Genomic DNA, 19,163 nt, shown 5'->3' with positions numbered 1-19,163 from the left:
GGATCTCTTCTCCACTAGGCACTCCCTAACATTTTAGTATAGTTTTAATTTGTTGACAAAATTATCAGTATATTTAGTCATCATAGCTTAGTTTTTATTTCGTTTTTGTCAGTGACAAACATGTTTCACATTGTGAGCTTGTGCACCTGCTATTGTGCACTGTTCATTCATAAAGTGTGTACACACGCAGACCCGTGTGTGCGCATACACACGCACACGCACACGCACACACACACACATACACACACACACACACACACACACACACTTTCCTACCCCTACCGTAGATAATTGTTATCCTATAAGATGAATATTAATTTGTTTTCCCCAAAATGGCTGAATCAACTAGGCTAATAAAAACAAGGATCAAAGGAGAATATGCACATAAACACACCCTTAAAAGGCATGTGCTAATAAACCCAGAGATAATGATTCATGGAACCAAACGTTTTTAATAAAATATTCAGAAAACACCTTCTTCAATCGCCTTCAACACTTCTTCAATCAAGTGATAAACGCACACGCACGTCAGACTGACTTGTTCTGATTGGTTGCTGACCCGTCGGTGACCTCCCACTAACACTCTAGAGGCGACCTGACTGACTGACTGACTGACTGCAGTAAACAAGCTAATGAAGTGAATGAAAGCAACGTGTGAACCTGCTAATAGGCTCTATTATGCCATAGTTATATTATAATAGAGACGTCACCGGGCTCTTTCCATCCACTTGCATTGAGTTGCTCACCTCAGCGCATGAGGCCATTTCACCCCTTCTTCCGGGTTGGAACAGAGTGCATTCTGGGATGCAATTTATTGGGCCATACGTGAACGTGCCGGGGCCGAAAACATGAACGAGTACGTTCATGTTGCTCATACGTATGCTCATTATGATGACCACGGATGTGGTCTAAAAGTGTGAAAAAACATATTTTTCATTTCACTGCGTCTTTAAGCTTCCTTGCTTCCGGGCCCCTTCCCTACTTCCTTCACAGGTGTTACCGATTATACAGTACTAATAAAAACACTGGAAGGACTAGGTGGGTCTTCCGTTTTAGTTACCAGTCCTCTCTCGGTGGTGCACAATGGAAAATGTCATTCAAGTGTCAGACTGAAATATTGATATCAGTAGGCTACTATAGTCCATCTCTACTTCTCTGCAAACAGATTAAGGCTATTTGAATGAATAATATGTCTAGAGAGGAATGTCTGGACTGAGGAAAACTATTCATTAGAGTGACAGAGCCAGAGGTCTAGTGCTTATCTATCACTTTGTCAAATGTAGAGCCTGCTCTTAAATCCTTTAAGCGGAGCTGAGAGGAAAGGAGAGGAGAGGAGAGGACACGGTATAAAACAACATAAAGATTATCGAGCAGAACAGAATAGAGGATAACAAAGGAGAAGGGGGTAAGTAAGAAGCTCAGAGTAGAGGGGATGAAAGGAGAGAACGGGTGGGTGGAGAAGAAGAAGAAGAAGAAGCAGAATAAGAGGTGATAGTCAGATAGATAAGTGGAGAAAGAAGACATGGACGGTGGGAGGAGAGACACCCACCCGTGGACTCCCTGCCGGTTCTGAGCTCTGTGAATCCTTCCTCTGCTCCTGAGACACTGCCTCTTTCAAACACTCGTTCACCTGGGAGAGAGAGAGAGAGAGAGAGAGAGAGAGAGAGAGAGATGGATATTAACCCATTTAGGCCTGACGTTGAAATAAATAAAACGTTTTCTGAAAGAATATTATATTCAAAGATTTGTGCCACATTTTCACGATTTTTCAAAAATAGCAGACCTACAAGCTCGTAGCGCGCCACTCGGTGGCGCGCTACGAGCTTGTAGATCTGCTATTTTTCAATAGCTAAAGTATAACATAATGCTTAGTTAAAACACCAAAAGGGGTTCCCGCCCAGAATGGGTTAATACATATATCATGTACACAAGTTGTGTAGGATGTGTACCACCGGACTGCTCCCATGGCATTGTGATTATGAATGTATACTTTCAGTCAGATAACTCACGGATAGAATGAACCAATATTTTATTATAGAATGTGAACATGGATATATTTTATGTTGGCGTTCAGGCTCTGCTACATTTTTCTCCCTGCTCAGCACAATTAGATAATCATCATTAAGAACAATAACAACCCCCCACGTGGGAAACAGACCTAACTAGAAAAAGTGCCCTTCCGGGCACAGGTCTCCACCAGGAGGATAGGACTGTGTGATATGTTTGGCAAAATGTTTAGGAGTAATATAAACATGTTTGCCTTTGATGGCAATTGGATGATTTGAGGCATTTTGTTCCAAAAATGTGTTTTGCAAAAATCAACCTGTTGGTGGCGCTATAACAGGCCAATGTGAAAAGGGTGGGATATATTCCTCAGCCTAGTAAGACAATGTGTGAAAGATTTCACGTAAATTGCATGCTGCGTTCATGATTTGAGGCTTTTGTTAAAAACGGTTCAATCTTGCAAACTGTGAAAGCCAATTATAGCCAATTAGGATGGAATATGAAATATCGGACAGATCCGACTTGAGCACATGACCATAGAGATACTGTGTAACGATTTGTGAGATTCCAGAATCTGGAGGAGTAATATCAAAAAATGTGTTTTACAAAAGTCGGCCTCCTGGTGGCGCTCTAAAAGGCAGATGTGGAAAATGCAGGTCAAAGGTTTGTCCTTGGCCTCTAGGGAGTGTGCATGCAACGTTTCACGCAGATCGGTGCAGTTTTAGGTAAAAAATGTGAAAAGCTGCCTCATGGTGGCGCTATAACAGGCCGTTCTGGAAAATGCGGGGCAGAGGTTCATCGTTGGCATCCAGGGAGTGTGTGTGCAAAGTTTGGCATCGACCGGGTTAACGGTGCCGGAGATTAGCTGGTAACGGACGGACGGAAGGACACACACACGGACGGACACACACACGGACGGAGTGCAAAACATACTCTCTCCCCATGCCTTCGGCCTGGTGGAGACAATAACAGAGCCCACTGGTGGTGCTGGGGTGGCGGTGGGAGCAAACAGCGCGTAATTAACAACAAACCCGGAAAGCAAATGCAAAAGTAACACAGAAAGAACACATACTTTAGGTGAGCTTAAATACCCTGCACGTGAACGTGTGACGTTTGAGACTTGCAGAACACTGTATATAGTGATAGTTATGCACAAAATGTGTTAACCTCTCGAGTGTATGCTGCCTGGACTAACTCGCAGGCCACCCTCTGCGAATGTCATCAACCGATAATCACCAGTAGGTTACTTGCCAAAATGAGTAGTTTGCATGCACACACTTTCAATAAAAAAATCACACCCGTGTGAAATGAGTGGTACAACTCACCTCTCCCCCCCCCCCTCCCACCCCCCACACTCTCTCTCTCTCTTTTGCCCCTACTGGTACTCATAGTCACATAGTCACACAGGTTAACACGGACATTGCTGTTCCTTGGAGTGGTTGCACCACTCAAAAAAACACTGCAGACACCTGTCGTCTTTTGAACACACCATTTAGTTTTAGTCCTATTTAATCATCTGAAATTGTTTAGTCTCATGTGTAGTCTTTAGTCGACTAAATATCAAAATCTTAGTCTTTTAGTTTTTAGCAAGGGGCTCTAGTGCAGCGACACAGTGAACTCAGCTGATTGTGTTGGATGGAGTGCCCGGTCAAGCTAGAGACACGCTGCCGGGAATCGAACCTGGGCCTCCTCCGTGGTGGTGAATGGCGAATACACAGTAAAATCCTGTTTGTTTTTGTTTTGTTTTAATATGTAACTCTGGTTACACATTTTGGGTCACATTTGTTAAACAACAACAGAGATTCAATGCGCAGGAAATTCTACAAGGAATGATGAAATGTTACCAGTCATGTGTCAAATACTTATTACACTGATGAATAAATATCCAAATACCCCTTGGTAATCATTGCTAGAATAATTTAAAACAAACTCCAAATGGATGTGTTTTCTCTGTGATTCTGAAGCTTGAATAAACATGCACAGTGCTTTGTGTTCCAGTGAGTCGTTAGTGCAGCTGAAGACAGTTGGAGCTGTTTAAACATGAGATCACTCCTACAGCGAACATATGCTGCTTAGAACCTCACAACACACTCCACTACACTGTGTGTGTGTGTGTGTGTGTGTGTGTGTGTGTGTGTGTGTGTGTGTGTGTGTGTGTGTGTGTGTGTGTGTGTGTGAGAGAGAGAGAGAGAGATAGAGATAGAGAGAGACAGAGAGAGAGAATATGCATGTGTGCACTTTGTATGCCTTGCATGTTTCTGTGTGCATCTGTCACTCATTGCATTAATGTACTATGTAGTATAGTAGTATGTAGCACAGTGGGCACACATCTAAGCAAGCGCATGAGTGCGTGCAGTGCATGTGTTGTGTGTGTGTGTGTGTGTGTGTGTGTAAGGGTGTGCGTCCAGTGTTGGCATCAGCCCAGTGTTCCTAGAAGAGGAATGTAAACAGACAGTGCCCTGTTGTACAAGAAAGAGCACACTGCCGCACTTGCGAGCGCACACACACACACACACACACACACACACACACACACACACACACACACACACACACACACACACACACACACACACACACACACACACACACACACACACACACACACACACACACACACACACACACACACACACACACACACACACACACACACACACACACACAGAGCTGTGCCAGCTGTGCATGTGGCACCAGCCGTAGGGTAGGCATCCATCAAGCTTTCCTCTCTCTCATCACACTGTCCAGATAGATCCATATACTGTACATATTCCATAACTACATAAGAGCAGCAGTATTACATCATGTCCAGATATAGATCCATATAGCCTACTGTACATATTCCATAACTACATAACACTCAGCAGCACCATTACATAAGCTCAGAGTGTGGTGGCACAGTACTAGTCACCTTGCTACTGTCACTCACTATCATTATAGGAAATATACGGTATAGGCAAGACAGCTAATGTATGTCGCTAAAACCCCACTCCAAATCCACTGTATATACATGCATACTATTGTATATATCTCTGCTGAAGCGCAGCACCAAATGTTTTGTGCAAATCCGTTCATATAACTGCTCGTGATATCCTCAAGCAGTTATGAACAGTCAAAAAGACATTTTGTCCATCATGGACAAAATGTATACCAAATGGGCCCACAAGAGTCCATTTGGTTCCATTTGCATACTCTCAGATTTATGGGGGACCTTGAAATTAAACAGGTTTGACAACCCTTTGGCGGAGGAAAATGTTTACATATATTCATGAGCAACATCTCAGATCAAGAGGCTGCCGCCTGCCACCCACCTTGTTGATCCAGGTGGTGACTGCGTCCTCTGTGTCGTAGGGCGTGTCCACCTCAGGGTCGTGCCTGGAGTACTGACGAAGACAGCTCATCACCTTGTCCACGCTCACCGTCTCCACGGTGTACGCCATCATCAGGGTGTCTATCATCGCCAGGTGGGAGCTCTGGAGAGCAGAGAGAGAGACACACAGTGTATAAGGACTGGCTATACGTTGGAACGATGTAATCACATGCTACCATGTAACGTAGCGAATAATCCCTTGTTCAAAGGCACTTCAACGCTGAGTGTTGAGGAGCCCAATGTCGCTTGACTTGACGGCACTTTGTTAAGTTGAAAATATGCCACTTATGTCGAGGGTAAAGTGACAACACATTGCAATGGATGCTACTATTCTCATTTCATTACACTCTTGCTCTTACCATATTCTATTTTCCCCAGATGAGAGCATGACTTAATCATGGCTCCTTTCTCCTCGAGCTGGTAGATATAATGAGCTACATTGGGGATTATTTCTCTGTGTTTTTCGACAACTAATCTTAGCAGCATTTTCATCTTGGTTATTAAAGAGCCCATGAAGAAATCTTAAGCAAGTAGCAGCTTGAGATAAATGTGCGCTGTAAACAATGGAAAACACTGCATCTGATCTGAGCTCATAAGAACAAAGCAACAAGACTCAATTAAGGCCATTAAAGATGACACTGGGGTTAGCTCTGCGGCCAAGCGGGAGCCGGCACGGCGGTGGATTCAAACCCCTAGACTCTGCTGCCGAGGTGGGGACTGGTTATTTATCCCTCCACTACCTGAGCGCCTAGAACTGCACTTGTTTGCAATGCGGTTGCTGGTTTAAAAAAAAAAGTACATTTTGTGGTAAAAACGTTGACACACTGTACAGATGGTTTTCATTGTAGTCAGCCATGAAGCCTGGCAGACCTGAGGCAGAGTATGATAACTATGATTACAATGATACAGCAGGTTCAACCGAGAACAGCTCCAGGAAATAACACCTCTATTTTCCAGCAGTCGGCTGTTAGTGCAGCGATTCCCGGCTGTGAGGATATTTCAAGCGGGCGCCCAAATAATTGGCAAAATAATAACATTTATTGATACTATAACACAAATATAAAAATGAAAAACGAGTTTACGTTGTGATAGATAAATAGGACCTTTAAAGTATACTATGTTAGTTCACTGATCCATGTCAAAACACAATAGATGATTGATCCTTAAAATAAACATGTAGTGAAAACACACACAGCCCACCCATATGACCAGGGTTGGATGGCAAACGCTTTCAAGATATCCACGTGGATCCTCCTGATCCAGAAAAGGTTGGGAATCGTTGTGTTAAGTCAATACACTCAAAGTATCTATATCTCCTCTACTCTACATCAACTCTGACAACTCTCCATCTCCACAACGCCATTCCCCCGGTGACTGTTGCCCTGGAAACAAGTGTGCCCTTCATCCCTGGTTACACGACCCACATTTGCTCACAGTGAACGACTGTATAGGAGCGCGGCTGAAATACCGTAAGCTCTCTCCTGGTAACACAGTCCAATTGATTTAATTGTACGATCGTGAAGTGGTGGAACCTGGAATCCGTACTATACACCTGCTGAAATGAAACCTGTTTTCTGTCTAGTATATACTCAGTATATACTACAACAAACCAGCTTGACTGAAATGCACCAGAGTAAGGCGGACACATGCACACCGCACAGGAGGACCCTAGGCAGGAAGCAAACCATAGTCCTAGAGACCTCTCAGTGCCTGCAATCCACAAGGCACAAGGCACAAGCCTCCTGGTTGGTTCTGGCATAAGATAAAGGACAATAGCTAGAAGCCTGGATGAGAGGGGCAGTGATTTGGCCAATCACTGCTAACCCGCCAACATGGAGAGTGTTTTGGTTAAGGGTCGAAACACTTTGAGAAGGTTGGCTCTTCCCGGCCAAGGCTTTATCCATTACAGATGGATTATAATTGCATCTTTGATGTATTTACAAACTGTCACATTCTGGAAAAGGGAACTACAGTCATGCACAGAGCAGAGCCTGTTAGTTCAAAGCTTTGAATGCTTTGAGTGACAAATGATTACATAAGCAAGGGCCTGGGTGCAGACTGACAACAATCCGCACCCACAAAATATGTTTTTTATCAGTCATGAAAACAGACATGTTTCACTGAAGAAAGCATGAGGAGCTGCTTTCTGCGGTGAATTGAAAAAAGCTCAACAAAGTATTTGTATGAATTGAAAGATGATGGATGGATGTTTCATGGATGTTTCTCTGCTCACTGCTCAACTGTGAGATGAATGGCACTGTGATGATTCCATGAACTCCGGATGATGTCAAAAGGATTGATAACTGAACTGTGGTCCTTTTTGTGGTGGACATATATCATTCATAAGTTTGTAACAAACGGGCATTGAGATGAAACATAATTGTGTGACCTTAATTGAAAGCAGATACTCAGTAACTGGACTTTCAAGCATGCTGATCGCAAGTGTGTGCAGTTGTGCACAGTGTATGTGGGTGCCTGGGTGGGTGCGTGTGTGTCACTGACTGTGCGTGCGTGCGTGCGTGCGTGCGTGCGTGCGTGCGTGCGTGCGTGCGTGCGTGCGTGCGTGCGTGCGTGCGTGCGTGACCTGTGATGTCACCCATTGGTTTGTACAGGCCCGTTTTGAAGCCACGATTTCAGCGAATTCAAATCCACCATATTGGATTCCTGGTCCCAATTCTGGAACCGGAAACGAACGCTATTTGGGTGGACGGGGAGCGAGGGTGGGTCTTTATTCAGTAGAACCCACTCACAAGCTTGGAAAACATGCCCCTGCTTTGTTATCAATTTTAACATTAATTGGACCATAATTTACACAAGCTGTGGGAAGAAGACTTTAAACTAGGGATTGAAAATATAAAGTCTCTATGACAAGGTTAGCATTGACAGTCACACCAATGGAAGTTTCAGTTCCAAGAGTGAATGCTTGATTTGTATGCAAAGGCATTATATACCAGGCATTAGATACCAGAATCACAGCAGTAAAAAAGCCCCATAATGACATGCATGGACAAAGCAGCCTGTAATCTTGGTCTTCTCTGCTTTCTGCTCCCATCTTCAGTTCTCTCTCTCTCTCTCTCTCTCTCTCTCTCTCTCTCTCTCTCTCTCTCTCTCTCTCTCTCTCTCTCTCTCTCTCTCTCTCTCTCCCTCTCTCTCTCTGATTTAATCTATACTGTCTATAAATCCACCAGTCTAAATATTTACAGTACAGATGTGCCTCCACACCACATAGTAAACCCAACACATTGGGCCCTCTGCGTTCCATAGCCATGCAGTGGTTGGTGGGGCGCTGAGGGACACAAAGCACTTTGGGGAGGAAGACGTTTTTCCCCCCCTACTGCTCTCTCATCTGTGCAGCGCATTGATCGTTTGAAAACTGTAGTTTCTTTCTTTCCTTCTTTCTTTCTTTCTATTCATGGCATTTCTTAGATTCTTATGTTTAACATTTATTTATTACATTACATTATTCTGTTGAAAAACGTTTGAACTTTTAATTTGTTTTTAATTCATGAAATGTTATATATTGTTTTGCGAGTCGTGACCCATCATGACCCAAAAATGAGTCCCGGCCCATTGTTTGGAACCCATCCAACTTGGACAGGGTTTGGGGTTCAATGTCCACTGAGGTCAACAGAGTTAATCTGCTTAACGTCTGCAGTCATAGTCTGTGAACTGGGTTATCTAAAAATAATAATAATAATAAGCTTAGAATTATACACTTCCAAAAAAACAAACAAAAAAAACCCACACAAAGAAATTCAATGTAGATACAATGCATCGTCTCTGTCGGGTAGAAACCTCATTTGTTCAAAACTGTTACTTTTCAGGATTCAAATTCAAAAACAGCAGAAGTAGAAGATCTACAAGCTCAAAATGAGCTTGCAGGCGCGCTACTTGTGATGCTGTGTAGTATGATCAACTAGTCTAGGACGTTACAAAAAAACACAAAAAGTTAAAAATATGGAGATAAGAGGTTTCAACTAGTATCATCTGTATGTGGTTGTAATGCCAACACTCAGCATGTGTGCACAGCACTGACATTGTTTTCCTGCATGGAATTAGAAGGATCTGTAATTTCCAATGTCTGTGTGTTTTCTGGCAGCGAGGCTGCACTGGAGAGCACTAATAATGCACTGTCAACAGCACACTTAACACTGGCCATTAGACACACACACACACACACACACACACACACACACACACACACACACACACACACACACACACACACACACACACACACACACACACACACACACACACACACACACACACACACACACACACACACACACTCCATCTCCGTCTCAGTTATATTTAGTTGTGTGCCAGTATTATGCTCAGTGAAGATCTACAAGCTTGCAACGCGTCACAAGTGAGCTTGTATGTCTGCTATGTACGGCATGCAACACCAGAGTGCATTCAAGTATAAATCAGGCTTAACATGTGCAAACATATTGTGAACTTACTTACATATACTGTATGTTGGCACACACGCGCACACGCACACGCACACAGACACACACACACACACACACACACACACACACACACACACACACACACACACACACACACACACACACACACACACACACACACGCACACGCACACGCACACAGTACATTGGCACATCTGTGATTGAGGTATTCCTGCTGTATACAATGTACGTACTACTATGTGAATGCACTTTGCTTTGGTGTTGTACACCTGGGGTTCTCAAACATTTTCCTGCCATATCAATATGAGTGTCTGCTGCAGTCCCCCGTCTGAAAATATTTAGTGCCAGGAACCCATTGCAATTTGCAAGTGTATCAACATTTTCGAAAATGCTTTTTTTGTGAAATGTTTTGAAAATGTTTGCAACAGGGATTCATTATTCATCAATCATGTTATGATACATTTGTTATAATCAATCAAATTGATCAGTTCAATTAAATGTTGCAGTCAGGACGTTGTAGTTAGTTGCTGTCAGCGGGAAACCTCACATGTCCAAAACTGTTCAGGACCTGAATTCAAACAAAACAGTGGCATAAACCACCGCTCCTCTAAAAAGCTTAACCTGAGGTGCTGCAGCTGAAAGAAAGAAACTGCAGCTGCACACTCAAAAACACTGCACAGATATTAGAGATTAATGCAAGCTTTCAGTCGTGTGACCTTCAGGCATGCCTGAAGAAGGTCACACAACTGAAAGCTTGCAACTCATCCATCGCCAAGGACTTATTTAACTTCTTTTTCATGATGTCCTGGAGCGCCAAGGACGTGTTTTTCGTGTTTTATAACATGGTAAAAAAAAATATATATATATATATATATATATAAAATAAAATAAAAGATATATGGTGGCGGTCAGGGCCTTTTGGCGCCCCCTAGTGGCGATGGATGAGTTAAACTCTGATATTACTCTTTTACACAGGATCCAAATGTAAAAAAAATGGCAGATCCACAAGCAGTGTGACACATTTTGAGCTTGCAGATCTGTAATTGTTTTGACACTGTAGTGTCGTTAGTATGACCAAGTAGGGCATTCATTTAAGTATGGAGATAGATTTCTGCCTCACAGCGGCGATAGTGTTTACTTGGTAGTTCACACACGTTGTCACTGTGGAACCGCGGCTTACAAGTCACCTTGAACATAGCAGTTAGCATGCAGGTGCACATGCTCTTTATACCAAACACAACATTGACTCAATGCTGCCTGATTAACCTCCTATCAGTACAGTAGAGTCATTCAGGCTCTAACAAACACAAGGCTCAATTATTTACTTTGTAAATTGTAGTAACTTTTACTCATTTAAACATGTCAGATTCTACTTAAATTTTGTTTCATTCTACAGTCAAAGTACCCGCAAAATTACTGAACACCCCAAATTAATCTACTTTTACCAACATGCAAAAATGTATAGGGCAGTTGAAATTAGACGCGCACACAGAAGTCACGTGACCATGTTTAAATGTCACATTGTGTGTGTGCGTGTGCGTGTGCGACTGTGCGCGTGTGTGTGTGTGTGTGTGTGTGTGTGTGTGTGTGCGTGTGCATGCGTGCATGCGTGCATGTGTCTGTGTGTGTGTGCACGTCCATGCGCATCACATTCGCTGGGAGAGTAAGTTCACGAGCTCACAATGCGACACACCGTGAGCTAGATCGGCTATTTTCAAAATAACTTATTAATTAATACATTTGAAACTTGAAATGAGACATTCTACATAATGAGTACTTTCTACTTTTGGTACTTTAAGTACATTTTGATACCAATACTTTTACTCAAGTAAATTTTGAATTCCAGACTCACTCGTAACCAATTTTGGGCGGGAACCCCTTTTGGTGTTAGCATTATGTTATGCTTTAGCTATTGAAAAATAGCAGATCTACAAGCTCACGAGCTTGTAGGTCTGCTATTTTTGAAAAATCGAAGAACGACTGACATAGAAACATAGCTTTTTCAGAAAACTGTCAGGATGTAGAAGACATTTTTAGAATCTGATCCCAATCTGAATGGGTTAAGTAGCCTACAAAATGTGAGTACTTTTTCCACCACTAATAATGGGTGTGCTAGTAGGTGTGTCCAGAACCATGGGTGTGCACTGTGCACCAACATGCACCACACAGACAGTAGTCAACAGTATTGCCCATTGGCATGCTTGCACATTGACATACCTAAATGTAACACGGCCATGATTAATCGTATTAGCTGCAGTTGCACTGCTTACATCAAGGTGTGCACTATAATATCAGCCTTAGGGGGTTGTCACAAGGAAATGGACTAACGCGCCTAGTAATTCCTTTTCAATGAGAGGCCATTGAAACTAAACCGTCTAGGCGAGGCCCCTAGACAGTTACAGATACATTCTGTAAGTTTTATATCAGTTTTCTTCCGAGTCCCGGTAGATTTTGTTTTGCAACCATGTCGAACTACAATAAAGATAGTGATGCATTTCTACTTCAAAAAACTTGATTGACATTGTCCACCAGTAAATGTAGATCGTGTTCTACCCCATTAGTTCCAAAACGTTTTCAGCTCAAGACCCAAAAGAGAAATTGTATGCCTCGCTGCTCCCAAACTAGTCAAAATAGACGATCTACAAGCTCACAACGCGTCACAATATGTGATGATTATTTTCTCGACACCAGGGTCTAAATCTCTCAGAGGAATAGTAGAGATCACTTCTAATCATTGCAGATGTGCTAATTGCAATGCAATGCATGCTCTATCATACAGACAGGTCATTTTTTTTTAAGTCCCGAATTGTAGCTTCAAGTAGAGAATAATACTTATTCAATCGACATCAAATGGTCTTGGGATGTAAAACGGGTGACCTAAACACAAACACACTTTGTTTATGCTTTCTCATCTAGTTGAGAGGGATTATAAATCTCACATTGATTCCTCTGGTGGGATAGAAGAAATGCTCCTTCATGATCCAATATGCAGATTGTATTACCCCAGCAAGCGTACCGTTTCTGCAGCACTGTATTCCCACCCAGGGACAAAAAACCCCAAGCTCTGTTCATCTCCAGCTCCATACAGAGAGAAATTATCCACAGGAAGTGGAGAAAATGGAGCACAGAATCACACGGCATAGCAGCGCCTGAATGATGTATTTGGCGTTGGTACTGACGGTGTTCTGAAACCGAGATGAGAGGCTGTGGACACGGCCATGAAAGCATTTCGTCTCTGTCGGGTGGAAACCTCGTATGTCCAAACGGTTACTTTTCAGGATTCAAAGTAGAGCAAGTAGAGCTGCTAGCTCAAAACGCGTGTTTTGAGCTTGTAGATCTGATGCTTTTGTGTGAAACTGTACTGACAAAGCATGGCATTAATTTATGGAACAAATGATAAAAAAAAGTATTATATGCAATATGGAGATAAGAGGTTTCTTTGGGAGGATATCACAATGAAAACACTGGCACTGGCATAAATCATGCCTTGTTTGTCAAAAATCCATGGATCTTGTTTACACAAGTGCCTTGACTCATGCGGAACACATCAGTCACTTTGACCAGTAAGCGCCGCCCTCAGATTTTCCGCCATTTTGAGCAGTTTTGAAGCTATATTATATATATATATAATTTCTTTTTCTATATATATTTTTTATATAATAGATATATTTCCCTGTATAGCCTCAAGTTTCCCATGCAGCAACTATATGAGGGCACGTATTATTTTTTAACTTGTTTGAATGGCTCACTTTATGACTTTCTTCAAATACTCGATTGAAGTTTAGCGGGGCTCTCTTGAGTAATATTTAACGATTAGCTTATGTCCCCCTAGCTGCTTTTCTCTAAGAACTCACTGCATTGCAGTTCCCTAGACATCTACTATGAATAAGCAAAGTCCATGGGGTCCAGTGTGTTTTATCTATACACAGCTGATGTAAGAGTGAAACAAGTCTGTTTTTAGCATTGGATTCTGCCCACGTCCAGTCGGCTCTCTGCCAGGCCAGATGTCTAAAAATGGAGACCAGTCTAGCTTCAGGTGACTTCACACCAACTCAGCAGCCAGCAGGACACAGAAAAACACTCAGAGCTGCCTCTCGAGGGGTGTGTTTGAAGGCCACCATAGGTCCTATTTCCCACAGCCAAGAGGAAAATAAAGAAACACTCAACCTCTCGAGGACAGGTTTGAAAATCCTCTCATTAAAATATAAATAGATGCCACTTTCATTTTTATGGCATCAGAGAGAGAGAGAGAGAGCAATGGTCACCATTTCTGTCTCTCTCTTATGCCATTTCCATGTTCACTGCAATATGAAATAAAAATGAAAGTGCCATAATATGAATGATAGAAAGTTCAACAGCTGGCTTAAAAGCTGGTCTGAGGTTGTTGTTATGATTTATTTTGTGGTTTGCTTTATTTTTCCTACAGTATTATGTGCCAGATGGGTAGGGTGTGTTAAATGGGGGTGACTCATCAGAAAAAAGTAGACAAAACCTTTACTATTTTCTTAAAATGACACTCTAGTTTACCTGACATGATATATGAATTGTCCTGATGTTTTTATTTAAACCCCACCCGCCTGACTCTCCTATAGGCATAATACAACAATTAACTATGATTTACTAATGCTATTTTAGAACTGCAGCCCGGAACATATCTTAACCCATTAAAACCAATGAACTGAGTCACCAGTCAAGCAAGTACAATTGCATTTCTCATGGGCGGTTGGACACGAGCATAGAAACATAATATTATGTTGAGTAAGTCCCACCAAGGGACAGCAGAAGCCTCTCTGTCGTTCTGCCACGGTCTTATTATACTGCTTCTGAAATGTGGAGAAATGTGGAACACTTTAGACATGGAGGCAAGATGAAAGCAAGTGGGCGGGAAGAGAAACAAATTGTTTGTTTAACCCATTCAGGCCTGACGTCAAAATAAAAAAAAAACGTTTTCTAAATCATGACAATTTCCTGAAAGATTTGAGGCACATTTTAACGATTTTTCAAAAATAGCAGACCTACAAGTTCATAGCGCGCCACTCGGTGGCGCGCTATGAGCTTGTAGATCTGCTATTTTTCAATAGCTAAATTATAACATAATGTATGTAACCACCAAAAGGGGTTCCCGCTCAAAATGGGTAAATGGCACATGCATGTCACACGCACGCACACACATGGTTTATCAAAGGCACACGTGCACGTAACACATGCATACTGTATGCATATTTGGCCGTATGCACACAGAATATTGAATATTGTAACTAATATTGAACAGTGAACAAAGGACCCTCCAAGTGCTGGGGTCTGGCATTGGCTGTGGGAATGGACTTTGCAGCAGCAGCTTACCTTCCCCAGCTTTATATCCGAAAGCCGAACCCGGCAATTATAAGTAAAAATGACATGGAAAACCACCAAGCTAACCTTAGCACAGTATCCAGGGACACAACCTCAGACCACTCTACCCTTCCACAGCGGCCCTGTCCACCACCAGGGTTTACTCTTGAGTCCTGAACGTTCTCAATCCCATTTCAAAATGGCTCCGGGGCCAGACTGTGTACTGTCTGAAAGGGAAGGAGCCAATGAGGGTGGGTGATAAAATAAAGGTCTTTCAGTGTCTAGCCCCAGAGGGGTAAAGAGGGCTCTTTGAGTTTTAATAGCAAAGTGAGCAGTCACTTCAGTTGGCTTCAGTCATTTTTCTTCATGAATCAGACCACAGGAAAGCCGGGGGTGGGAGGAGGCAACGTTAGGCCCAGGAGGGGATTCAGGCAGGGGTATGTTAGCCTGGCTTGGCCAGCCTCATAGCGGGGATTCACTGAAGAATCCCCGCTATGAGGCTGGCCAAGCCAGGCTAGGGGTATGTGGCACTGGAGGGGGTCTGAAAAACTAGCAATTGGCAAATACAATAATCAGTTAATGTACACTCAGTGTACGGATGGATACCGGTACATGCATTCAGTCATATCGTTGCTGTCGGCCAGAAACCTCTTATCTCCATATTCTAACTTCATACTACAGCGTCACACAAAAGCATCAAAAGTAGCAGATCGCGAAGCGACACGCTTAGAGCTTGCAGATCTGTTACTTTGTTCTTTTTTAATTGTCTCCACCAGGCCGAAGGCATGGGGAGACTGACGATATACTGTACGATCCGGCGACCTTCCAATTCCCAGATGGCCTCGGTCTCTACCCTCTCAGTTACAGGAGGTTAGAGCGTTTGTTAGTCCTTTGGGGTTTCAGCTTCAATCAGCGGTTGTCAGTTCAGATGGCCACGATGAGCACGCAGGGGGAGGCGCTGTTGGCGTTTAATCCATTGATACCTGGAACGCATCCATGTCACGTTAGTGTTTAACCACATTAACCATTAACCCATTTTGGGGCGGGAACCCCTTTTGGTGTTTTAAACATTGTTATAATTTAGCTATTGAAAAATAGCAGATCTACAAGCTCATAGCGCGCCACCGAGTGGCGCGCTATGAACTTGTAGGTCTGCTATTTTTGAAAAATCGTTAAAATGTGCCTCAAATCTTTCCGAAAATTGTCATGATTTAGAAAACTTTTTTTTTTAAATTTCGACGTCAGGCCTGAATGGGTTAAGACAGCTGCTCGGGGACACTTCATAATCTGGACATGGGCTGGCCGGGAGGTGAACCACTAACCTTCTGATTTCCACATGGAGTCTCTATACCCACTAAGCTATGGCCGCCCCCAAGTGTCCCCTATGTTACCACACATCTAATTAAATTAGAATTACACTGTCAAATGTCCTACCATTGAAACCAAGTCGATCAAGCTACCCTGTGCGTGAGCTCATAGGCTAAACCCTTCCACTGCCACAAGGGTGTCAGAGTTATCGCATAACTGCTATAGAAAACAACCGTATTAGCATTAAGACATTGGCGTACACGTATTAAAATGCGTCTAGCTGGCGTGCTAGTCTTGAATGATCGGCTGTGTCAGTATGATAATGAGACAAAACCGAAGCCATCCTTGCCTTTCTCATTTCAATAATGGAAAGATCAGATGAATCTAAACCTACTGGTAGCCTAACAGTAAATCCGCTGCCTTCTCTCTCCAACGGGATAATCCCAAGGATTTATCTCTCAACAGGTCAAATAAGCTTATTGTGTGTGGTTACAAAGAATCAAAGGTGTGTATTTTCATACAAGAGAGGACCAAGTACAAAAAAGCAGCATATAGTGTAGAGACAGGAAACCAAGGGCAGAGTGCGGAGACAGACGAGACCAGAAGAGTCACATTCGAGCCTTGCAACTCCAAAGAAGCATATGTGGCCACTACTATAGGGCCAATGCACTAACAAACTGGTTAAGATACCAGGCAACCAAACATTCAGGTACTGTATTTCTGCAATACTGACTCTATACAAAATAAATATTTCATCAAGTGATACATTTTTGAGTGGTGCAACCACTCCAAGGAACAGCAATGTCCCTATGGGACTATGTCCCGATGTTTAGAGTACCAGTAGGGGCAAAAGTGGCGCTGTTGTGCCAGAAACAGAGAGAGAGAGAGATAGTGTTGCACTGTTGCCTGCTAATTACAGAGAGAGAGAGAGAGAGAGAGAGAGAGAGAGAGAGAGAGAGAGAGAGAGAGAGAGAGAGAGAGAGAGAGAGAGAGAGAGAGAGTGAGAGGCAGGGGGAGAGGGGAGTTGCACCACTCAGTTCACACGTGTGTGATTTTTGGTGATTATCACCAGTCACCACACTGTTTGTTTAAGGAAAACAACAAGACTAGATAAAATGACATGCCCTACAGTTAACACTTTCTCATTTTTTAACAAACAGTCCTAATTGGTTGATGATATCACACAAACAATGCTGCTCATTGGCTACTGGCCAAGAGTTGTGCCAGATGTCAGGGCTTACAGGCTTATGTTCTCTGCTCTCTTATTATTCTCGTTAAAGGCACAGTACACCTCAATGTAAACATGCCACTTTGTTTGTTCGGCGTTCCAAGGAAGGAAGGCAGAGAAAGTGGCATTCTCAAGATGACTGACCTCTCCCTGCTTAGAGCTAGTAGGCCTATACGTTACCTCAAAACACGAAGACAGCCTGCAAACTTCATATCGTTGTTATTGGTATAGACAGGAAGAAATGAAAAAAGGTACTGGTATGCTTATTTACATCAGAAAAATCCCAGACCTAGACATATGGCTAATATTAGTTTTGCTAGAGTAGTTATGAAATACTTTGAAAAGTAAATGGCTGAGAAAACATGGGACTTAGGAAATGCCTTTCAAGACATTCTGCATTCTTTAAACTTTGTTTATGTGTTCACGGAGGAGTATTTTTCCAAGTACTTGCACTCTTCTTTCAACAAAACCATGGTTCACATTCATATAGTTCACATCCAGACCTACCCAGCAGGCCAGCACAACCACAGTAATACTGACAGACACTGACCACATGATATGTGCCTTGTTCATGGGCTTTTCCACAGTGGCTGTTCAGAGATGTTTAATGTTATTTCAACAACTTTAGCCTTAATTTACACGTTGTCGTGTGACGGCATACAACCGTGGTAGTTGGAGGATGTCTCTTCTCCTACTCTTCCACATTTAGACCCCGACTGCGACCTTGTGTTTTATGAAATGTGCTATATAAATAAATTGGATTTAATTCCATCGGGTTGGACAACTATTGGTTGAGAAAGGTATTGCCTTGAGTCCAATCCGGTGCACCGACTGTTTCAAATAACTTTAATGGCATTGTCCACCAGTGTCCAACCCAACACCACGGTCTACATTTCTCAATGGTAAATGGTGCATTTATATATAGCTCTATTGGTTTACAATGATTGTGCTTTACATTCACCCACACATTCAATGACAGCAGAGGAAACCATGCAAGGCCCCAACCTGCTTGTCGGGACTCTCGGGAGCAAATTAGGTGTTCAGTATCTTGCTCAAGGACACTTCGACACTAACTCTGCTTCTGGCTACTTTACCCCTGAGCCACTGTCGCCCCAATGGCAGTATAGAGACCACCTCCAACCACTGCAGATGTGCTCGATATATTATATATTATATGTATATATATTATGTGAACAAAACATGCTCTACCATACAGATTGATATAAAATAGCGTTTTGTTCGATTTAAATAAGTCCCAGATTGTAAGGCAGCAGTTAGAGGTTAGCGAGAGAAAGAGAGAGAGAGTTTGACACAGAATTCTTATATTTTCTGTAGACACGAGGTTCAGCTATAAATGTGTGAATGCTATGGCACCTGTCCATTTCTCTGTTTTTTATGTCTTGTGCTAAAAGTCCAACACGTAGATGTAAGTCAGAGATCCCTCGTATTAGTGCCGCACAATTAATCGAAAAAAGCTGGCGATC

General features: G+C 42.7%; 1 protein-coding gene across 1 annotated transcript in view; it reads right to left on the bottom strand.

Moving 5' to 3' along the window:
- camsap2a (calmodulin regulated spectrin-associated protein family, member 2a) overlaps positions 1-19,163 on the bottom strand; it is a 90,690-nt gene that overhangs the window by 48,193 nt on the left and 23,334 nt on the right. The window contains exons 3-4 of the mRNA XM_079506332.1: positions 5,316-5,477; positions 1,550-1,630 (exon numbers count right to left, since the gene is read on the bottom strand). Of these exons, the coding sequence (XP_079362458.1) occupies positions 1,550-1,630; positions 5,316-5,477 (243 nt within the window). The remainder of the gene's footprint in view (positions 1-1,549; positions 1,631-5,315; positions 5,478-19,163) is intronic.

This window comes from Electrona antarctica (assembly GCF_951216825.1).
Source record: "Electrona antarctica genome assembly, chromosome: 7".
Taxonomy (NCBI): Eukaryota; Metazoa; Chordata; class Actinopteri; order Myctophiformes; family Myctophidae; genus Electrona; species Electrona antarctica.
Note: the sequence above shows the minus strand (reverse complement) of the source record. Positions and strands in the feature narration are given on the sequence as shown.